We start from the raw sequence: 24,370 nt of genomic DNA, 5'->3' as shown, positions 1-24,370 counted from the left end.
ACCCCTACAGTTCGAATGTTGGTGCATTTAATGTTGTCCCAGAGGTCTCCGAGACTGTCTTCAATTCTTTTCATTCTTTTTTCTTTATTCTGCTCTGCAGTAGTTATTTCCACTATTTTATCTTCCAGGTCACTTATCCGTTCTTCTGCCTCAGTTACTCTGCTCTTGATCCCTTCTAGAGAATTTTGAATTTCATTTATTGTGTTGTTCATCGCTGTTTGCTCTTTAGTTCTTCTAGGTCCTTGTTAAACATTTTTTGTATTGTCTCCATTCTATTTCCAAGATTTTGGGTCTTTACTATCATTATTCTGAATTCTTTTTCAGGTAGACTGCCTATTTCCTCCTCATTTGTTAGGTCTGGTGGGTTTTTACCTTGCTTCTTCATCTGCTGTGTGTTTCTCTGTCTTCTCATTTTGCTTAACTTACTGTGTTTGGTGTCCCCTTTTCGCAGGCTGCAGGTTCGTAGTTCCCGTTGTTTTTGGTGTCTGCCCCCAGTGGCTAAGGTTGGTTCAGTGGGTTGTGTAGACTTCCTGGTGGAGGTGACTAGTGCCTGTGTTCTGGTGAATGAGGCTGGATCTTGTCTTTCTGGAGGGCAGGTCCACGTTTGGTGGTTGTTTTGGACTGTCTGTGTCCTTATTATGATTTTAGGCAGCCTCTCTGCTAATGGGTGGAGTTGTGTTCTTGTCTTGCTAGTTGTTTGGCATTGGGTGTCCAGCACTGTAGCTTGCTTGTCATTGAGTGGAGCTGGGTCTTGGCGTTTAATGGAGATCTCTGGGAGATTTTCGCCATTTGATATTACATGGAGCTGGGAGGTCTCTTATGGACCAGTGTCCTGAACTTGGCTCTCCCACCTCAGAGGCACAGCCCTGACGCCTGGCTGGAGCACCAAGACCCTGTCATCCACACGACTCAGAGTAAACAGGAGAAAAAAAAGAAATTAAGAAAGTAGAAGGTAAAATAAAAAAAATAAAGTTATTAAAATAAAAAATGATTATTAAAAAAAAATTTTTTTAATTAAAAAAAAGAAAGAGCAACCAAACCAAAAAACACATCCACCAATGATAACAAGTGCTAAAAACTGTACTTAAAAAACAAAAGAACCCTAGGACAAATGGTAAAAGCAGAGCTATACAGACAAAATCACACACACAAGCATACACATACACACTCACAAAAAGAGAAAAAGGGACAAAAATATATATATCGTTGCTCCCAAAGTCCACCTCCTCAATTTGGGATGATTCGTTGTCTATTCAGGTATTTCACAGATGCAGCGTACATCAAGTTGATCGTGGAGATTTAATCCGCTGCTCCTGAGGCTGCTGGGAGAGATTTCCCTTTCTCTTCTTTGTTCGCACAGCTCCCGGGGTTCAGCTTTGGATTTGGCCCCGCCTCTGCGTGTAGGTCACCTGAGGGCGTCTGTTCTTCGCTGAGACAGGATGGGGTTAATGGAGCAGCTGATTCGGGGACCGTGGCTCACTCAGGCCCGGGGGAGGGAGGGGTACGGATGCAGGGCGAGCCTGCGGCGGCAGAGGCCGGCATGACGTTGCACAAGCCTAATGCGTGCCGTGTGTTCTCCCAGGGAAGTTATCCCTGGATCCCGGGACCCTGGCAGTGGCGGGCTCCACAGGCTCCCGGGAGGGGAGGTGTGGATAGTGACCTGTGCTCGCACACAGGCTTCTTGGTGGCGGCAGCAGCAGCCTTAGCGTCTCATGCCCGTCTCTGGGGTGCGCGCTGATAGCCGCGGCTCGCGCCCATCTCCAGAGCTCCTTTAAGCGGCGCTCTTAATCCCCTCTCCTTGCGCACCACGAAATAAAGAGTCAAGAAAAAGTCTCTTGCCTCTTCAGCAGCTCCAGACGTTTTCCCGGACTCCCTCCTGGATAGCTGTGGTGCACTAGCCCCCTTCAGGCTGTGTTCATGCCGCCAACCCCAGTCCTCTCCTTGGGATCCGACAGAAGCCCGAGCCTCAGCTCCCAGCCCCCACCCGCCTCGGCGAGTGAGCAAACAAGCCTCTCGGGCTGGTGAGTGGTGGTCGCCACCGATCCTCTGTGCGGGAATCTCTCCACTTTGCCCTCTGCACCCCTGTTGCTGCGCTCTCCTCCGTGGCTCCGAAGCTCCCCCCTCCGCCACCCATGGTCTCCTCCCAAGAAGGGGCTTCCTAGTGTGTGGAAACCTTTCCTCCTTCACAGCTCCCTCCCACTGGTGCAGGTCCTGTCCCTATTCTTTTGTCTCTGTTTTTTCTTTTGCGCTACCCAGGTACGTGGGGAGTTTCTTGCCTTTTGGGAAGTCTGAGGTCTTCTGCCAGCGTTTAGTAGGTGTTCTGTAGGAGTTGTTCCACATGTAGGTGTATTTCTGATGTATTTTTGGGGAGAATGGTGATCTCCATGTCTTACTCTTCCGCCATCTTGAAGCTCCTCCTTAAAGTGAAAACATTGTACACCTGTCATAGCTAATTTGACAATAAGTGCCAGTCATTCTCTTAATATATCTCTTGAATAAGAATCTTAGAAATGAAAAAATATTGCCTCCAGAACGCCTGCTGATGGGCTAAATCTTGAGATGTACTGTGTTTCCTATGCCTGGAATTGACTCTGCTTGGTGTGAAAGTTTTCACCAGTATACCACTTGAAGTTAGTGCTGAGACTCAGCTGCTGGGACAAGAGGAGCATTCACATAGGTTTTTGTGCACAATTAGTTTCAGTTCTACTCGCCAGTCTAAGGAAAGGGCAGTTGGAATGGGGTTGTTAGATATACTTTACTACTTTTATTTTATTTATTTATTTATTTTTGCGGTACTCGGGCCCCTCACTGTTGTGGCTCCGGACGCGCAGGCTCAGCAGCCATAGCTCACAGGCCCAGCCGCTCCGTGGCATGTGGGATCTTCCCGGACCGGGGCACGAACCCATCCCCTGCATCGGCAGGCAGACTCTCAACCACTGCGCCACCAGGGAAGCCCCACTACTTTTATTTTTACAGCTTTTATTGAGTCAAGATTATTTCCTTGAGTGCCTGCTATGTTTCAAGGATTAGGCATACCAGAGAAGTAAGACAAGGTCCCTGTTCCATCCACCCTGCCTCCATGACAAATTAGTAGATCATTACAACACACGGAGAGGGAGGGTATGCCCAGAATGCTATGGAAGATCAGAGAAGGGCATCTAAAACTAACTTTAAAGAAATGTACAAATCTCTGTTGATACAAACATGACTTATATGCCTTGAAAATTGAATTCAATCATGGTACCTATAAGAAGGAAATGTATTCTAGCAAATATTTTTTTGAGATAAGATTTGCCAAAAACAGCGTGCTCTAAAAATAAATCAATGTAATGACTGATCTAGGAAATCTTAATTATTTCCTTAATTAATTCAATAGTTGGAGCCCTGAAAGAATTAATGACCCATTCGCCAAAGTCATTGTGATAATACTCAATTTAAAGATAGCTTTTCAACCTATTCTCCCAGCCTCCTTGCTGAACTGAAATTGTGGAAATTGTCCTCCGTTTCTACGCATTCACAGCCCTCTTCAAACTGGTCACTGAAACACTGTTTATTCTGCCACCTAAATAGTTCTTTAATCCATCCCATTTTTATTCTCATCACCATTATTGTAGTCTGTGTGTCCATCAAAGCTCATTTGGATTGTTACAATGATTTTCCATCTGGTCTTCCTGCTTCTAGTCTTACCGTCTTCTAATCCTCCTCCACCAACATGAAATCTACTTACATCTTATTCCCACTTAAAATCTTTCCAACCTTTGCCATCATTGACAGAATAAAGCCCTTAGGATGGCATATGTGGCCATTGACCACCCAGCCCTTGTCTGCCTCTCCGTATTTCACCTTGATCTCCTGCAACAGACCTCCTTGTGCCATGGCAGGTGGTAAAATTCCTAGAACGTGCCCTGCTCTGGACATGCTGTTCCCTATGCCGTTCTCCCACTCGTAGGCTGGCGAGCTCTATGCATCCTTCAAGACTCAGTTAGTAAATCCTTCTCTTTGTGAGGTCTTTCTGGTAGTCTAATTCCATCACACTATCCCTGTACCTTGTACAATACCTCTGTTATGACATATATCTCCTCACCGTAATTTGTGAGAAATTCTTCCACTCCCCAAAATAAGGTTCACCTCTAGTTAATGGAAAATTGAGGGGATCACCCCATCACTCTTCATCTTTGGAGTCCTCCTGGGCAGGGAGAATAGGTATCAGTAATATGGCCTCAAAAGATTTCTTACTTGAAGTTCAGGGAGGACTTGAACACACTGAGGGGCTGCTCCAGAGCTTATTCCACTGACTGTGTCTCTTACACAGTCTGATGTCACATGCTTTCCTAAGTAAGTACCTTTGATGAATTGAAAAGAGCACCTCAGAGAACAACATATAAGACACTCTGCCTGGGGAGAAAGACCCGCAGGGCCAAGTAAACTTGCCAATGATGCATCGTTTTGCTGAGGCAGCAGATTTTCTTGTCGTGAGCCGACGACTTCCTCTGGCCTATAGATGTCATGTTAAACTTTAACGATATCTGGGCTTCCCTGGTGGCACAGTGGTTGAGAATCTGCCTGCTAATGCAGGGGACACGGGTTCAAGCCCTGGTCTGGGAAGATCCCACATGCCACGGAGCAGCTAGGCCCGTGAGCCACAACTACTGAGCCTGTACGTCTGGAGCCTGTGCTCCTCAACAAGAGAGGCCGCAAGAGTGAGAGGCCCGCGCACCGCGATGAAGAGTGGCGCCCGCTTGCCACAACTAGAGAAAGCCCTGGCACAGAAACGAAGACCCAACACAGCCAAAAATAAATAAATAAAATGTAAAGTTTAACGATATCTGGAGTGTACAAAGGAAGAACAAAATAGGGACTTCCCTGGTGGTCCAGTGGGTAAGACTCCACGGTCCCAATGCAGGGGGCCCGAGTTCGATCCCTGGTCAGGGAACTAGATCCCACATGCTGCAGCTAAGGTCCTGCATGCTGCAACTAAGACCCGGCGCAGACAAAATAAAAATTTTTTTTTAAAAATTGATAACAGCCTTTGGGGGTATAGAAAGAGTGCATATGACCTCTTGTGTTACACCCAGCTCTTGCCTCAGCTCCCCCAAATACCTAGAGATTTGGGATTGGTTACCAGCTGATCTCTAATCTCCTGGATATAAAGATTTGGAAATGTTCTGATCCAAAAAAAAACCTAAAAGAAAAGTAAGAAGAAATCTGGCTTTAAATGCTGCTTATTCATCATCTTCAAATATTGTCGACTGAATTACTGGCTTCCTGTTAGGTTTTGAGGATTTTTCCCCTTTGTGTATCTTCATGGAGAAGCCTGGCATCTCCACTTTTTCCAGCAGGAGTGGTTTTCTGCTTGAAGCAGGCCAATAGTGTCCAGGTCTAAGAGATCTAAAGAGTCAGAAAAAAATTCAAGCAATGGGCTTAGCTATGCATTTAGACATAGAGTCAGAGGATTATAAATCCAACCCAAAGCTGCATAGAAGTATGGAGCTGTAGGTTGCTTCCGCAGGGGACATACGAGAAAAATCGAAGGATGGCAGTTCAGCATAATGGAAGGAGTGTGAACTTTGGGGCAAGGTAGGCCTGGATTTGAGCCCCACATACTAGTTGTGTGGTCTTAGATATGTCATTTAACTCCACTAAGCCTTGGTTTCCTCTTTGGTAAAATGGGATTAATAGAAACCTTTGTTATGGAATTGTTAGCATCAGAGAGAATGCTTGAGGAATGCTTTGCACATTTCTCTTAAGAAATGGTAGTTATGATTTTGGGTTTGTGTTGAGAGTGATATGATAGACTCTGATGTTCCACCCAATCCTCTGGGAGTGCTGTTGGCAGTGGTCTACATCCAGTGACTGCTCAAGCAGGGGTGTACAAGGCCTGGCTATTTTGGTTCAACTTGAAATAACTCTGAAGGACCATTCTAGCTCCAGAGCTCTCCATAGTTCAGCCAAGTCGACACTAGGCCTGCATCGCAGCTCACCTTCTCCCTCTGCCCACTCCACCTTTCTTTCATAACTTTCCATGGGTGTCAATTCCAAGAGCACTCCTTAAAAACATCCTGCATGCTAAACTCCATCCCAGAGTCACTTCCTGTATAACCTGACCTGTGACAAACGACAAGGCAGGTATCCAATCCTATGTTATTAATCACCCATTGATCTGAAGCCCAAAGAAGATCCTGGGCACCTAGGTGCTAGGTGTCGGGAAATATTTTAGAAAGACAGGCAAAGCATCAGAAAAACTGTAAGGGAAAGAGGAAATACCTAGAGACATGTGGAATTTGCCCATGGGAATGTGTCTGATAATTTACAGAAATTTAAAACATCCTAGGGCTTCCCTGGTGGCACAGTGGTTGAGAGTCCGCCTGCCGATGCAGGGGACACGGGTTCGTGCCCCGGTCTGGGAAGATCCCACGTGCCGCGGAGCGGCTGGGCCCGTGAGCCATGGCCGCTGAGCCTTTGTGTCCGGAGCCTGTGCTCCTCAACGGGAGAGGCCACAACAGTGAGAGGCCCATATACTGCAAAAAAAAACATCCTAAATCCTATTCCACGTGATCCCAGGAGCATGAAAGTGTTTTCCAATATCAACTTCCTGAAAGGAACTTGGCTCTGAGATTCACATCAATATAATTACACATATGTAATGATTAGTCTTTTCCAGTATCGAACTTTTAATTCCCTTTTCAATGGCAAGGACCCAGCTAGAGACCTTCCTGGAAGCAGAGCTGTGTTTCCCTTTCCCATGACTGTGTGTGGGTGACCGAGCAGTTATTTTGGAGCCGAGCTGTACTGCAGGCCACTTTCTGTTGCCTGGTGGCGTTTAGGCTGGGAGCCCCTTGTACCACTCAGGTGCAGGTGGAGTTAGAATCAGGAGGCCGGACAAAAGGTAATACTTGGGACTCCAATCCTGGAATAAGTTCTAGGGTTAAGTTTGACTCTGCTTTGGACAGGGACTCCATCTCCAGGAGCAGTCTTATCCCAACACGATCCTTCTCTGTTCTTTCCTACACTGATCTCACTGGGTATTAGGAGTTGAAGACCCAGGAGGACCTCATCAGGGAAGATGAGCTACTGCTAGTCTTCAGCTAATAGCCTGGTCATATCATTTAGTAGCTAATCAACAAACACTTCCTGAGGATCAGGTACAAGGCCCTGGGCTGTGCGCTGTGAGCGCAAACACTGGGGAGCACACTTCTACCTCTCCTGGTAACAGACAGGAACGGGGACATGAACATGGAGAGGCAGCAGTAGGACGGGTGCATGGTACACACAGTGAGTGCCAGGAGATTGGAGGAAAGAAGATGGCTTTTCCCAAGTCACTTTTTCAGATGTCTCTAAATCCCATGTCTCTGCAGTCCTGAGAATGCTCAGGCAGTGCCTTGCCCATGGGAGGCCCTCAATAGATATTTACTGAGTTGAGCATTTTTCCCAGGGGTTCGTCATCCATTTTTTGGCCTTCAAATGACACAATATTCAGTTTGCAGCAGATGTGCAAAATTTTTTTCAGTGGTGACTTCTCTGCGCTGCCATACGACCCTCAGGGGACTCTTGGTCTCAGTACTGGTGGCCTTGCTGTGCAGAGGCACAGAGATGACAGGGGTGTGCCAGAGACCTCGGGAGTGCTGCTGAGCTCAAATCTCCCACCTCTCCTGCATTCACCGCTACTCTTCAGGCCGAAGAACTGCTGAAGGAGCTCTGGCACACGTCCACAAGTCTTGCCACCTCCGTTTGCTCTCTCCACCATACTGCAAGGCCTAGACCGTGGTTTCACCTGATGTCCTGGGGAGGTGATCACCCCACCCCACCTCCAGTGCATGTGAGGAGATACATTTCCAAGCCCAGGAATTATTCATAGACCAAGAGGTACCTGTTGCCGCTCAGCCACTGAAGTAATTATATCTGGAAGAACCCTCAGGAAACTTAAGCTCAGGGACTGGGAGGGCACTTACCTCAAAGCACATCCTTGACTTTTATCTCAGCCCAAGTTCAGAGGCTCTGCCTCCGGGCAAATTTAGGATAGTGTGGGATGAGGTTGGAAGGAACACCTTATCAGCCCCTTCCCATCTCTGTCATTCTCTACCCCTTCTTTACTAGACGGTTGAAGAGTTCTCAATCTTATATTCAGGGTCATGCAAAGAAAACTTCATTCCCCTCCCCAACCCCAGACTGTCACCCCTAAGGCCCTTTCATACAGAAATTCAGGAGCCCCACTGCCGCCTGGGATGTAGTCTAGGAAACAGTGGGCCTGGGGAGGACAGAGGGAGGCACAGCCTCAGCATCCAACCTGAGAAGACCCTGCAGCAGTTCCCTCTGTGTGAGGCTGGAGGTGTGCACTGGAGGATCTAAGAGGATTTTTTCTGTAGTTTACAGCGGAATGTAAAATGACCAGACTCGTAGTGGGATAACAGTTTCACATAATGGTCTTCACTGTCTGAGGCCTGCTAGAGGCAGTTTCCAGAATTGAATGAATTCTGTTTAGTTACTCTTCCCATTTACTTTGAGCAATGGCCCTGAGTTTTTCAAATTAATTAAACTAGTGATAAATGTCTTAATGAACATCCACCTTGTAAAGCTACCTGATTACTCTTTTTTGTTTTTTGGTTTGTTTTTTTTTTTCCACTTATTTTATCCTCACTTAAGAGAAGATGGACCTGTAGTGTGATTACTCTGGTCAGCTAAGAACAGAATCAGAGACTCTGGGCACATAAAGGCATAAAGGGACACAAGGTCATTTACACAGAGGGAAACTGAGACTCAGAGAAAGAAAGGACTTGCCCAAATTCTCTTGGGCTCAGAATTTGCTTTTCCTTACTCCCTCATGTCCCTGCTGCCCCAAACTCCCTGCTCAAAGCTGAACACAGAAGACTTTCCTCCCTGGCATGGAACATCCTCAGGGCACCTATCCCATACCCATCTACTTCCCCACCCACTGATGGAGGAACGTCTGAATCCTCGCCCAGGAAAGAGGAAGGAGAAGGCTGGTCATGACAGCCAAGACGGAAGTCTGACTGAGAACCTTAAAGAGCACAGATGCAGGAAGGAGGCAGCAGCAGGCACGGGCCTGGGGCAGCCACCAGCCCACCTGCTTCCTAGACGAGAGACCCTAGAGGCCAGGGGAGGAAATGTTCTGGAACAGACTCCCTGCCACTGATGGCAAAACTGGGGTGAGAAGGGAGCTCTATCTCTGAATTAGGTTTGATGATACTTGCCAGCTTTATTTTCTGATGATGTAGCTCATGGCAAAAGGGCAGTGAATTTTGTGCTACTTAGCCATTGAAAGTAAATGGTGATTGGGGACTTGAACTTTCCAGCCAGAACTGGGCAGCTGCCCACTGTCATGAAAGGTAGAGTTTGAAAAATCTGGCAGGAAGGAGCAGAATTCCTCTGTAGTATTGAACCCACAAGCCTAGTGCTCTGAAGTTGGTACTCTTGGTACATGAGAACATGAAAACTGAATAAAAAGTGAGAGTTGTGGGACTTCCCTGGCGGTCCAGTGGTTGAGACTTCGCCTTCCAATGCAGCGGGTGCAGGTTCGATCCCTGGTCAGGGATCTAATATCCCACATGCCTCACGGCCAAAAAAACACCAAAGCATAAAACAGAAGCAGTATTGTAACAAATTCAGTGAAGACTTTTAAAATGGTCCACATCAAAAAAAAATCTTTAAAAAATAAATAAATAAACTGAACACTTGACAAAAAAAGAATTGTGCTGACAAAGCAGGAGCACAATTCTAGAGTGGTATTAGTCCTGGAGTTCAAATATCCACTTTTTCTCCCCCTTATCCCTGCAGTCCTTGCCCCGAGAGCTGCTAGTGACCAACAGGTGCTGGAGAAGGGTGGATCTAGTCCCATGATCCCCAGACCATCAGCATGGGCATCACCTTGATCTTGTTAAGCCCCATCCCAGACCCACTGGGCCAGATACTCTGGGAGAGGGGCCCAGCATTCTGTTTTAACAACTATCCAGGTGATTCCAATGCAGGCTCCAGTTAGAACCACTGGTCCAGAGCATGGTATGGTTCTGAATTTGCTTATTAAGGAAACTATTTTCAAGAGAGCTAGCCATTGCCTCCTACCTTACCTCCCCGCTCCATCCCCCTCCACCACTGGGACAGCTGCTATTGGGAGATCTGGGGTTTGCCCTATTGCTTTCCCAGGCCTCAGCATTTGTAAAATAAACCATCTTTCCACCACCTGCTTGGTTTCTGGCCCCAGCTGTCTCACTCATCTCCTGGGACTTCCAGTTTTGTTGTTCCAGTGAGGTTGTCTCCACTTAAATGGTGGGAAGGGGGTCATTCATCAGTGTGGCTTTGTACCATCAGTGGGACCACAGACCAAGAGCCGGGCCCTGGACCCTACCTCAGAGGCTTCTCTGCTCTGATGAGAGACTTTTCAAGGGAGGCCCTCGTTGTCCTTCTCAGGAGAAGCAATGAGAATGACCTGCCTGGTCCTAGCTAGGGACACCAGCAGCTGTGAGTGACTGAGTGAGCTCTGGGGAACTTGGGACTCCAATCCAGGAGCTGTGAGCTCTGCTTGTTCGTACCTCCCCCTTTACCTGCCAGCAGGATGGGCAGTCACCTGCGGACTGCAGGGGGAAGAGTCTGAAGCTACAATTCACTCTTGTAGCTTTAATGCCAAAGAGAACCAATTATGGTTTTTGAAAGAGATCGGCGCTCTGGAGTAACTTAAATACACTTTTCCAATTTTTTTCTTTTTTTTCTAATTAATGCCAAGGCATTAAAAGGTATGGTGGCTGTTGGAACTGTGTCGTGTCTCATCCTCCACCTCACTCACTCCTTCCCGAGTGTTAGGAGCGTGTCGAGAGCATTATCAGAAGAAGCTCTGCCTTTGTCCCCGTGGAATTAAATACAGCTGCCAGGCCTCCGAGGGGTTTGGGTTGATGGCATATATTTGATATTTTATACTTTTCTTCTGACCTAGTCTGGGGAAAATAGCCTTGGGATATGGAGAAGATGCAAATCTGTGCCTTGAGAGCCCTGCGGGGCAGATTTCCAAAACAGTAGCCAACCCCATAAGCTCGGGGACACTGCACAGGTGGACGTGTAGCCAGGACCCACCTGAGCATTCTTGTCCAGGGAGGACTGGCCTCTGTTCCGTGAGTGCACAGCCCCATCGCTAAGGCTGTGTTATGTTCAAGTCCATTCAGCCTAAGGGAAGAAGGGGCCACAGGAGACAGAGGAGGTTGGTAGGGAAAATACACAGGGTTTTTATGTATATTATGTCTCTTGTTTTGAGCCTCACAATAATCCTTTGAGAGATGTAGTGTTAATCTTGTTTTGTAGCTAAGGAAACAGAAGCTCAGAAGGATTAAGGGACAGGTCTGAGGTCACAAGCTGAGAAGTGGCAGAGCAGGGCCTTGACTCCAAGCCCAGGGCTCATCCTCAGTGAACCTTCCCAGGGCCCTTCCCCTCTCTGCTCCCTTTGCCTCCACGTCAACTCCAAGGGAACGTGAGTGACCTGATAGGGTAATTGAAAAGGAGACTGCACCAGGACTCGGAAATCCTGGACTCTTCATTATTGGATGTGTCCAGCCTAGAACCCACCACATTTGTTGGTACTGGCCAATAAACAGTTTTCTGCTGAGGGGCAAGGAGACTGGGGGGAAGGCTGCAGGATTATGAGAACCAGTGAGGATGCTGAGCTTGACATGGTGCTCCTGACCGTGGCCACCGAGGCCACTCCCCTTAACCCCAGAAATTCCCAGGCTTGACAAATAGCATGTGCATTTGCCCTTTACAAAAAAAAAAAAAAAGGCAATAAAATGTGTTGTCAAACTGTCTTTAGGGTTGGGTGCAAGGGGATGTCTATTGTATTTCCTTTTTAAGTAATTTATTTTACTGAAGTATAACTGATTTACAATGTTGTGCTAATTTCTGCTGTACAGCAAAGTGACTCAGTTATACACATAGAGACATACTTTTTTATATTCTTTTCCATTATGGTTTATCACAGGATATTGAATATAGTTCCCTGTGCTATACAGTAGGACCTTGTTGTTTATCCATTCTATATATGATAGTTTGCATCTGCTAATCCCAAACTCCCAGTGCTTCCTTCCCCACCCCCACCCCCACCCCCTGCCCCTGGCAACCACACATCTGTTCTCTATGTCTGTGAGTCTGTTCCTGTTTCGTAGATAAGTTCATTTGTGTCATATTTTAGATTCCACATATAAGTGATATCATACGGTATTTGTCTTTCTCTTTCTGACTTTCTTCACTTACTATGATAATCTCTAGGTCTGTCTATGTTGCTGCAAATGGCCTTAATTCATTCTTTTTATGGCTGAGTAATATTCCATTGTATATATGTAGCATATCTTCTTTATCCATTCATCTGTTGATGGACATTGAGGTTGTTTCCATGTCTTGGCTATTGTGTATAGTGCTGCTATGAACATAGGGGTGCATGTATCTTTTTGAATTATAGTTTTTTCTGGATATATGCCCAGGAGTGGGATTGCTGGATCACATAGCAACTCTATTTTTAGTTTTTTGAGGAACTCCCATACTCTTTTCCATAGTGGCTGTACCAGTTTACATTCCAAGGGGTTGTCTATTTGCCCCAAAACGCTGGGCTTTCTTTACAAATTATCTGAAGCAACGTTGTAGGCATAGTTGTATGAGAGGGTGAGTGTGTATGTGTGTGCGTGTTTGTGTGTGTGTGTGTGTGTGTGTGTGTGTGTGAGAGAGAGAGAGAGAGAAAGAGAGAGAGAATATGAGCTTCACACAAATACAAAGTGTTGAGTTTTTTTCTAACAAGCCTGGCTGAGTTTTCAGTAATTCTATAGCTGTGATATGACTAGTCCACTGAGGTATTCAGCACTGGCTGGAAAAATACAACCAAAATTTATTCCATCAATAGCAAGAAACAGTGACGCTTCAAAGAGTCACTTTACTGTAAAAGTGGCCTCACCATGAGAAAGATAGACGAGTTTGCTTTCCTTCAGGCCCAACTCAGGTTTTTTGTCCTTCTGGTAACTTCACCAGATACAAGGAATCCACATAGGAATGGGGACACCTTGGCTCTTGAAGCATTGTCACTGATATCTCAGTAAGTCTAGCCCTCTCGTTAGCCCTGCTCTTACAAGCTCTACGACAGCAGGTTTGAGGATCTGCTCAGAGGGTCTTAACTGCCCTTGTTGAGTCTGGCTTGGACCATCTATGCTAACAGAACACGTAGTCCTCCCTCCCATGCCGTTGACTTGCACACAGTGACCTCCACGTTCCAGACGGAATGTGTTTTGCCTGCCCCACGTGCATGTCCTCTGCCTACCACACCATGTGGCGCTGAGCTCAGCCAGTTCTCTGACCCAAGCAAGGACTGCCAACAGGGCTGCCTGAGGCCCCATGCCTGGCATCTGAACCTACAGATATCTATTTGCATCATGAAAAGCACCCAGTTCCCTCAGTTTGCCTGTAGAATGGCTGGTTATTGGTGCAAGAAGGTGCTGCGTTTGTTAAGGACTAGCTGGGGCCAGTGGCTGCAGGAGTCTGGGTGACCACTGTTCCTCTCTCCCTCTGAACTCTCTGGGTGACCACTGTTCCTCTCTCCCTCTCTTCCTCTCTCCTCTCTCCCTCTGAACTCTGCCTTCCCTCCTCAGGGCCGGACCTCTCCCTCAGGAGCCACATGGCCACCTGGCTCCAGGGCAGCCTCCTGGTGCTACATTCTAGGTACCAAGTACCTGCACGGGCTCCATCGTTCCCAGCCTAACTGCCGAGCTCTCGAGTCCATCTCCTCTGAGAGTAGGGAGCGAGGGCCTGCATGGGGCTAAGCTCTGGCCCTGCTGCACGGGGGCAAACAGCTATATGACACAGTACAGCTGCATTTCTCCCTGCAATTACCCTCCCTCATCTTCTACCAGAGCGAGCTGGCTGCTTTTCTAGCCGCAGCCTCAGCAGTTCCTGGGCAGATTTTGTTGGTTTATGACTAAGCAAGAAAAGTGGGCTCCTGGGCCAGAAGCTCGGCAGGAGTTCTGTCCCTTCAAAGAAAATGTAAATTGGCATGGAAGGTGCAGAGGTTAAGAAATCTGGGGGCCTGCTGTTAGCATTTGTGCCCCTCTCGTCCCTGAGCCTCAGAAAGCCAGGCCACTTGTAGTGTGCGAACACAGGGGCAGGACCGCACCCCAGTGATTGATTCACACTTCTCAGCTCAGTGTACTCATGCCCCGGCCCTGAGAAGATGAGCTGATGTGGCTGTTCCTCTGTGACATTAAAGTGCCTTTTTTTTTTTTTAATTTATTTATTTATTTTTGGCTGCTTCAGGTCTTCGTTGCTGCGCGTGGGCTTTCTGTAGTTGCAGCGAACGGGGGCTACTCTTTGTTGCGGTGCACGGGCTTCTCATTGCGGTGGCTTCTCTTGTTGCGGAGCACGGGCTCTAGGTACACGGGCTTGAGTAGTTGTGGCACATGGGCTCAGTAGTTGTGGCTCGTGGCTCTAGAGCACAAGCTCAGTAGTTGTGGCACGTGGACTTAGTTGCTCTGCGGCATGTGGGATCTTCCCGGACTGGGGCTCGAACCCGTGTCTCCTGCATGGGCAGGCGGATTCTTAACCACTGCGCCACCAGGGAAGTTCCGACATTAAAGTGCTTTTACACAGCACCTGCTCCTGAACCTGGCAGACGGCTGCACACACATGCCTTTAGACGACACGGATAAGGAAAGCCAGCAAGTCTTTGGCCTACAAGAAATGTAAATGTAAAGTTAAGACAGAAAAGAGGCTAGGATGCCATCCCACCCCTAGGGTGCTGGGTGCCTTGTCCCTCCCTCTCAGTCCCCCAAGGACAACTTGTTCAGCTCTTGCTTCCTCCCCCAGGCACCCCCCATCCTGGCATGGCCTTTCCGCACCCCTGGACTCTTGTGCTTTTGGAGGGCAGGTGCCCACCTCCTGCAGCCTTCCACCTCCCCTCTGCCTTCTTGAAGGGCCGTGAAACCATGGCCAGCTCCCCTTTAACTGCATGTGGCCCAGGATCTGAGAAAGTTGTGATGGCTCGTGCCCCCTTCACGACTCAGGTAGTTTTTACTTATAATCTACCTGCCTCACAGGTAAGCTGGATTGAATAAGGCCCAGTGAGTGGGGAGCTTTCTACATGTTAGCTCCTCTTATCTGGATGCACCATGCCAGAGTCCCTGGGATTGACCCTGTGATGGGTTAAAAAAAAAAGCGGTTCTCCTACCCAAGGGTGTTGACTGTGAGGCAGAAAATGCAATTAACCTTGACCAGTTTAGGTCACTGGCCCAAGCCTGCTTACTGCTTGCTGCTTCAGTGCCTTCCCTAAAGAACAGACAAACCATAGAGAACTAGAACCAGGCCCTCCAGGAAGGAGCACCAATATGAATTCTCTTGACCTCTGAGTTTCAAAATGATTCTAAAGGGCTCATGAATCATTCTGAGCACCATATAGAGAGAATTAAAAGGATGCATGTGTACGTACTATTATTTTCAAATGTGTGTAGGTGCTATTGTGGTTCATAAAATGTAAATTTAGTTTTTAGATGGGTGCTTAATACGTTATTTTGACCCACTAATGTCCTTGTGAAGAGAATAACCTCTGAGGTTTAGCTGGATTAGGGTGCTCTGCCTCAGCTCGCTTGTCCTGAAGATAAACGGCCTCAGGCTTGGAGCCCCGACTTCGTGACTAAACAGTAATCACCTGTCAGCGTGAGTGCCTGTTTCTCCAGTATAATCAATGGCACAACATTGAGCACACAACACACGGGTTAGCATAGCACCAGGGCAACTGCCAGCAAAGGGAAAAGGAGACAGAACTCACTGGACTTTGCCGTCCCACCAAAGGAGAAAGCTGGCTGCCAGAGAATATTCCAGAAAGCCCCAACTTAAGGCAGGGAGACCACGGAGAGGGAATCCTAGGACACGGCTGGCATCTGGAAGTGCAAGGCCAGGAAGTTTTAAATTCCTAAACCCTAGGCCCTGCCAGAGGCTTGCTGTAGAAACCCACCATGAGGGGGCAGCTGAATGTGACTTCCCCCCCAAAGACTGCCTGGGGCCACTCCACCAGCCACAGGAGTGGGTGCTCCAAGGGAGGGGCGATTGCAACTCTGTGTGAAAGGTGTTCCAGCGGCTCTCAGTAGATCCTGCCTTTGTGTTTCTTCTGGGGTTTTAAACTTCATGGGATTCCGCTCTAAGGAGGAACTCTGCTCCTACCTTTCTCCCTTCCTTCCCTCCAGCCTTGGAGACACAGCAAGGGAAGATGCTTGTCTTCATTGGTCTCCACAAGAGCCTCGTAGCTCAAAACCATGCCTCCACCACGGGTAGGTGGGAACCTGAGGGAACTCTGACTTCATGGTGGGGAGCAGGGGTTTCACCAGATGCTGAGAAATAATGATAAAAAGATCCTTTTTCACTGATAAAGGGAATGTACAATGGGATGTGTCTTTTTTTTTTTTTACAACTACCTAAAGAGAAAAGCCATGCTTCCTTTTTCTTCCTGTGAAGTGGAAGAACTCTGAGGTTGGATCTGCTGAATTTAATGTTCTTACCAGCTAAGAGCCCTACAAGTGTATTTGAGCTGACAACCCATGAGTATGAGTTGTTTTTGTGGAAGACATGATTCTTTTTTTTTTAAACATCTTTATTGGAGTATAATTGCTTTCACACAATGGTGTGTTAGTTTCTGCTATATAACAAAGTGAATCAGCTATACATATACATACATCCCCATATCCCCTGCCTCTTGCATCTCCCTCCCACCCTCCCTGTCCCACCCCTCTAGATGGTCACAAAGCACCGAGCTGATCTCCCTGTGCTATGCGGCTGCTTCCCACTAGCTATCTATTTTACGTTTGGTAGTGTATATATGTCCATGCCACTCTCTCACTTCATCCCAGCTTACCCTTCCCCCTCCCCGTGTCCTCAAGTCCATTCTCTGTGTCTGCGGGAAGACATGAGTCTTATCAAAAGTCCATGTGATTTCTATCACAGAGGCGCAATTTCCCCATGGCTGCCCCAGGCTTCTGCTAATATGGCTGTTGTATGTAAGGAAGCGAACTTCTTCAGCCATTAAAACTCACACCAGGAGGGACAAATTAGGGGTATGGAATTAGCAGATACAAAGTACTATTTATAAAATAGGTGAACAACAAGGATATACTCTATACCTCAGGGAATTATACCAATTATCTCGTAATAACCTGTAATAAAGTATAATCTGCAAAAGTACTGAATCACTGTGCTGTTCACCTGAAACTAACATAATATGTAAATCAACTATACTTCAATTAAAAACAAAAAAATCACCCCAGCTGATCACAGTACAGTAGCCAGCTTGGTGCAAAGGACAATTTGTAGAGAAAAATATTCATAATATGCAACTGTCTCTTAGTATTCCATTTCAATTGCTTTGAGAGAGATAATAGTACAGGACATGCTGCCTGAGACAGGGTTAAGCATATTTTCTCTGTTCCCAGAACCTTAAAAATGACTTTAAACTCTTCCCACACTCTGGGGCATCAGTAAGGAAAGAGTTGACAGCCCCTGCCCACAGTGACAGTTGTTGACGGAGTCCTTTGAAAGACCTGGTTTGTGGCCCACTGCCCTGAAGTCCCCGTGTGATTCATAACAAGGCTCTGTTGTGAGAGTAGCTCTTGCTGGTGGGAGACAGAAGGGTGTAAGAATGGGGCCAGCTGCCTCAAGGTTATGTTGTGGGCGGGAGTGTGAGGCCGGCAGAAGAGCAGGGGAGGTGCCCACATGGCACCACCTTCCTTAGTTGAGCTGTCCACTCACTCATCCTTCCAATCCTGCAAGGGTAAGCTTCTTAAGATACTTGCTGAGAGATCTGATATCCTGCCCTAGTTCTCCTTGGCAAAGTATAGGGTGAGCTGGCAGAAGGGACAGAGGTGAGGGGTAAACCTTTTGAGGTCTTAAAGATCTGTCCATTCCAGGAGCAGGGCCAGGTCCTTCTGTAATTACCCATGGCCTTGGGCCTTGTCATAGGTGAGATAGTTTGGATCTTATAAGACCACCTTGATTTGCATGTGGAATTAAACACAGACCCACCAGAGACGGGCATCTCAGCTGAGCTGTGGAGACCACTGGGGACAGGCCCAGAGATGCTGTCTTGCAGAGCTCCAGCTGTTCTGACACTTCCCTGCAAGTCATTCTCCCAGCTCATCAGAGATACCCAGGCAGGTCCCTGAAGAGAAGGTTATGGGTTTAGAAGTGGCCTAATTTCTTGACATTGTGTAAAACCTTTTAGCCACCCCTCCACCTTCTATCCATTGATTCAACAAATAATTATTGAGGACACACCGGCCATATGCCAAGCCCTGTGCTAAATTCTGGGGGAGGGCTCCTACCCTCATGAAAAGTATGGTGTAGAAAGGGAGCAGATGATAAATAAGTAAACAAATCAACAAGATAATGACAGACTGTCAGTGCCATGAAGGAAATAAACAGGATAAATAAATGAGATAGACAGTGACAGGGAGGGGCTGTTCTGTAGGGAAAGACCTCTCTGCAGCAAGGACATTTGAGTTGAGACCTCAAGGAGATGAAGAGCTGGAGGAAGGGCATCCCAGGCAGAGGGGGGTACAAAGACACAGAGGCAGAAAAGCCTTGGCATGCTCAGGAACAGAGAGATGGTGGCCGGAGAGTGGTGAGAAGAATGATTTGGGGTGAGTTCAGAGAGGAGGCAGGAGCCAGGTCGTGTAGGGCCTTGGAGGCCGCGGTCAGAGCTTGGATTTTATTCGGAGAGCAAGAGAAGCCCCTTGCTGACAGTGTCACACAGGAGTGGCAAAGTCATTAAAGATCACTGTGTGCTCGCTGCAGTTAAGAGCTGTGAGGCATATCTATATGTGCTGCTACAGAAAGAGTCACAAGATACTCTACGTGGGGAAGAATCCCAAGAAGCAGAATACAGTATAAAATATGCTGCTGATGTCTTTTTAAAACAGGAGATGTATATGTATATAGGCTTGCCCGTGTATAAAGTAACCTCATTAAGGATACCCAAGAAGCTGGTGAGGGTTTGCTTCTGGGGATGGGGAACTGCAGCCTAGGTAAAAGGGAGACTCTTCATAGTATATTCTTTTGTAAGTTTGAATATCTTACTACGTGCCTGTATTACTTATTCATTAAAAAAAGACAGTTTGTCTAAATTGCAGTCACCCTGGCCGTCATGTGGAGAGAGGGTGAGCACAGAAGCAGAGGACTGGCTAGTAGGCTCTGGCCGTGGTCCAGTTGAGAGGTGGTGGTGGCTTCACCTAGGGAGTTGGTGATGGGGATGCAGAGAAGCAGGAGGATTCATGATGCACTTTAGAGGCAGAGCCAGCTGGACTTGGTGAGTTCCACACGACAGTCCAGAGGAACGCTGTGTGCATTATAGGTGGGAACTGGGCCTACCTGACTCTTATCTGCCTTCTCTGTCATCTTTGTGGAAGGAAGGGTTCTTGGGCTCCTTCCAGGTGCTGAAAGCCTCAGAATTCCTGAGAATGTTGAATCCATCACAATATGGAGGACATAGTTATGGACATGTGCCCCTTTCACATCCTCATGCAACTGTTACAAACGATTTTTAATGACCATCAAAACAAAGTTACACTGAAGAAGCCCGCCCATTTCTCAATGGAGCTTGCTTTCTTTGCAGAGAGATGCCAAAGGCCAATACCTGTTTGACCTTCTTTGCCACCACCTGAATCTGCTTGAGAAAGACTATTTTGGGATCCGCTTTGTGGACCCTGATAAGCAGCGGGTAAGTCAATATTCAAAGCACAGTTGGAGGAGAGGGTTGGTCAGTAAGCCTGAGGCCCTGAACGGTCTGTGTCACTCATGTTCAGAGTTTAGCCGCAGGAGTCGGGGACCAACCGGACCCTGCAGTTCGGTGTCATCTCTTCAGATCATATTGTGAGACGTGGAAGACCCCATAGCAGAGCTCAGCCGGAGTGGTCCATCGTTTTTTAGATGCTGAAATGGCAGCCTCGAGAGCTGAAGTGATTTGCCCAAAGCTGCCCAGTTAGAGTCAGGGCAGCTGGACAGGTGTTGTGGTCTCAGAGCCCAGGTAACAAGCTGAGGCTGTCCTGCCCGTCTCTAGTAAATGGGCTGATTCGCCTTGTTCTGGTTAGGAAGGGTCTCACCTGAGTGCCACAAGAACCCAATCTGGGCAGGACAGAGATGGAGCCGAACTGACGCGGGCTTTTCAGCCCTTGCAAATCCTGCAGTTCTTGTTCTGCTCTACACAACGTGGGCGGCTCTACAGACACAAGGCATTGACAAGGACTGTGATATTCTGGACAGATACAGAAACAAGGCCCCTGACTACTCCTCCAGCTTCATCTCCCCAACCGTCTCCACCCTGCTGTGGCCCTACCAGATGATACTGTGGCTCTCCACACACGTCAGACTTCTCCTCTTCAGAGCCTTCACCTGTACAGTTCTCCTCTGGAACATCGCTTCCCCTTTCCTCACTTCTCTACTCTCCACACTTTCCTTCTGGCTAACTCCTTCTCACGTGTAAGGTCTCAGCTTAGGCTTTGACTTCTTCCCGGAAGCCTTCCCTAACCCCTACGCTGACTGAGGGGCCCCTCTGATGTGCCCCCATGTGCCCTGTTCTACCCCTATTGGAGTAGAACTTATTACACCATGCTGGTATCGCCTGTTTGATTACCTGTGTTCCTTGCAAAAATATGAGTTCCACGAGGGCATGGACTTCATCTCATTCATCACTGTAACCCATGGAACTAGCACAGGGCCTAGAATGCAGTGGATTCTCAATAAATGTCTGCTGAAGGGATGATGAGTGGGTGAGTTAGTGGGTTATAGTGCCATGTTCCTGCCCTCCACTTGCCCAGCTACCCTTCAGGCCCACACCTGCAGTTTCTATAACTTCCGTCCATCAGCCCTTTGCTCTGTGTGGGGAGGTTCTCTCTGGCATCCCCACCGAAGTGGGAAAGTATGCAGAAGCATTCAGGCCTCACTGCCTCCCTTCCCCTCACCCACTGTCGTCTACCATCCTCCAAAAGCACTGTCACCACGAGCCCCAGAGGGCCCCCCTTTCATGGGTCCACACATTTTTTTCATAGCTCCAAACATAAGCTTCATCTCTGTCACCACTGGGGACCTTGGAGCCCCGGAGGGTGCAGCCTCCCACCAGTGCCCAGGGCCACAGGTAACTCCCTCTCCAGGCCAGAATCAGGTTGTGTTTTTTGTTTCATTCATTCACTTATTAATTATTTGGCTGCATCAGGTCTTCATTGCTGCTCCCAGGCTTTATCTATTTGCAGCGAGCAGGGGCTACTCTTCATTGCAGTGAGCAGGCTTCTAACTGCAGTGACTTCTCTTGTTGCGGAACACAGGCTCTAGACACACGGGCTTCAGTAGTTGCAGCACGTGGGCTCAGTAGTTGTGGCTCGCGGGCTCTAGAGCACAGACTCAGTAGTTGTGGCTCATGGGCTTAGTTGCTCTGCAGCATGTGGGATCTTCCCAGACCAGGGATCGAACCCGCGTCCCCTGCATTGGCAGGCGGATTCTTAACCACTGCACCACCACAGAAGTCCCCAGGTGTTGTTTTGTTGTTTGATGCTCTGAACCGCTGTGTCTCCAGGTCACATTTAGGGTTTTATGCTGAAGACTTGAGCTGTAGGAAAGAAACCAAAGCCTGAATCTGTTTCCTTTGACAAGCCGTGCCCCACTTTGCTGCCATGTTTCATTCCTCCTGGCTCAGCAGAATTTTGAGCATCACCAGTGTTTGAGGAGTGTTGAGGTCAGCCCCTCACCCTGTAAAGGCCCCACTGTCTTGGCATAAATACTATCCTTAGCTCTGGACGATAGTATAAGACCCCCCAAAGTGCCACGACACCAGGAAGCTACATGTCCTCACATGCTCTAGGTGTCCATTCACTCTGTAATGGTAGAGTCTTAGACTGTTTTTACAAAGGGATTTTGTTGTTGTAGTTTGTTTATTTTTGGGAGTCAGAGCTGTTTCTCCTTAAGAAGGAAGACCAGTTACCCCAAGGTCTCTTCATCTCCCAAAGGCAGTTGGCATATGAAGAAAAAAGGGTAAAATGTATCCTGTTCATTATTTTTTAGTTGGATCAGCATGTGCTTGAGGAGGATAAGAGAGTATGTTGAGATGACAAAGATTAAAAGCCAAAGGAGACAGAGAAAAATAAGGAAATGGGGAAAAGGAGAAATAAACTTTCACGGAGTGACTCCTTTGTGCCAGGCTCCACGCTGGGCACAAATCTAGATCTTTCAGCCAATGGACGTTGAGTGATGAGGTGTATCAGGCACGAAGCGAAGAGCTTCACATGTGTTATTCGATCCTTATCATGAATGAGATGAGTATCCGCAGTTATACCATCCATTCTCCAGATGAGTGGACGGTCTCGGGCAGGTTATGTAACTTGCCCAAGGCAAGTGGCAAAGCCTGTCTCCTGCTCAGACCTGCCTGATGCCAGAGCCTGTGTGGTTTCTGGGGGTTCCATGCTGAATTCATACCCTATAACCTCTAAAGTGACATGATTCTGTGCTTTTATTGAGGGTTTAAGGAGAGCAGGGAGGCTTGAGAGGGTCCTTGAGAGCTGTGGGGTAATGGACCTGTAAAGAATTGTCCTAGATCTACTGATCACGATAGAGATGGAGGAGATGAGCTCCCTGCCCCGCCCCACCCCAGACCTCTTCCCCTGAGCACCAGGGCGGCAGAGCCCAGCGCTCACATCCATCCCATCATCGCTTGCTCTGCAGGGGTCTCCATGGGGTCTGAGATTTCTCTGGTCCCTCCTGGAGGAGCTGCCCTCACTCCCTCTCCCCTGTTCCTGACTCAGGCCCTGGTCTCAGACTATTCTCACCCTCCCCTTCAAGCCCCCAGAGTCTGAAGATTGTACCACCTTGGCTCCTTCACCCAAATGCAGGAGGAAGCTCCGCTCTCTGAACCTTCTTTTTACTCTTCTCCTGACCCCAACTCCCCAACCCAATGTTATCAATTTGCTAGTAATTCTGGGACCCAGATATAGGCAGACAGCTGCAGAAGGTAACTCTGGCCATCACCATATTTGGGGGATCCTGTCAAGATTTCTCTACCAGACCCTCTCTTGGACAAGCTTTCCGCCTTCTTTCCACCTGCTCCCGGTCTCCTCCAGCCTCACTCCTTTCCGGAGCTCGCACTCCAGTACAAACTAAAGTCTTCTCTCCAGCTATTGCCAAGGGGAATAGCCTTTCGTCATCCAGCCTCTCTGCCTTCTGCTGATAATGGATCTATCATTGCACTTAGCTTCTATCTATCTTCGTTTATTTATTTTAATCTATCGGTCCAGTGCCTCAGGGCATTTAGTTTTCTGAGTCCCCAACACTTGCTGTGTTCTTCTCACTGTCCAAACTTCTGGTGTGCTCCACACAGACAGGCCTCCTCCACCATCACAGGCATGGTCTGGAACCCCAGTTGTTTCCGTGCAGTTTCATCTCCTTGCCTTTGCTTCCCTGTGAAGCCAAGCCGCGGTGGGCCGTGTAATGTGAGAAGGACCTCTTAACCACACTGAGTGGCTATAATGAGTTGCCAGCCTCGTGGGAACTCAGATCAGAGGAAGCAAGAGAGCAGGATGTCAGCCCAGATTATCCATGTGGAGCTGACAGGAGAACTAGCTCTTGGTGGGTCCATTAACTGTGTGACCCACGGCCCAGCCCAGAAGGTGAGAGCTGGGCATCGAGGGAGGCCAGGATGCGTCTGCGTGGCCCTGCCTGCTTTCCTGCCAGAGGGAGGACTCTGCCAGACGTTTTACTAAATAGGAGTAGTCAGAAAAGAGGGAGGTGTGGACCTGGTTCCTTCTCCTGTTCTACAGCTGCACATTGAACACTGAGCTGGGCACCAGTGATACAGTGGTAAACAAGATAGAATTTTCTGCCCTCACAGAGCAGTGGTTTTAAGCTACTTCCAGATAATCAAGCCCCAAATATCAACAGTTCTAGCTCTCTGCAAATTAGCAAGGTTCCTGATTATCATAAAAGCAACAAGCATCAATAGTGCATTTTATAAGGCATCCATGTAGAAGTGGGAAACTGATATAGAACGTTCTTGTTGCTTCCTTTCCCAAACGTAAGTGCCATGGGAAAAAATGCATTGCTACTATGTCCTGCCTCTGTGAAAATCCAGGGGAAACAGGATACTACACATTGATTGTGGTTAGTTATCTTATGAAACTTAGATTTTAAACATCCCTGGATGCCAAGGAATCCTGAGGATGTATTCCCTAACACAAGGGTTGGCAATGCGTTGCTCAAACAAAGATCAGATATACACCAGCCATCCCTGCCTTCTCCACATTTATGAAATTCCACCTGCCAGTGCTTTCTAGAGCTGCTACCAATAGCCTCTGTGTGTCATCCTGTCCCCACTGCATAA

The 24,370-nt window shown here is 47.9% G+C and overlaps 1 protein-coding gene across 4 annotated transcripts in view; it reads left to right on the top strand.

Annotated features, from left to right (window-relative positions):
• Positions 1 to 24,370, top strand: part of FRMD5 (FERM domain containing 5) — a 343,195-nt gene that overhangs the window by 277,958 nt on the left and 40,867 nt on the right. For all 4 annotated transcript variants that reach the window (XM_065871164.1, XM_065871162.1, XM_065871163.1 and 1 more), the window contains exon 2: positions 19,625 to 19,729. In XM_065871164.1, the coding sequence (XP_065727236.1) occupies positions 19,625 to 19,729 (105 nt within the window). The remainder of the gene's footprint in view (positions 1 to 19,624; positions 19,730 to 24,370) is intronic.

Source organism: Phocoena phocoena, chromosome 2 (genome assembly GCF_963924675.1).
Source record: "Phocoena phocoena chromosome 2, mPhoPho1.1, whole genome shotgun sequence".
In the NCBI taxonomy this organism is placed as follows: domain Eukaryota; kingdom Metazoa; phylum Chordata; class Mammalia; order Artiodactyla; family Phocoenidae; genus Phocoena; species Phocoena phocoena.
Note: the sequence above shows the minus strand (reverse complement) of the source record. Positions and strands in the feature narration are given on the sequence as shown.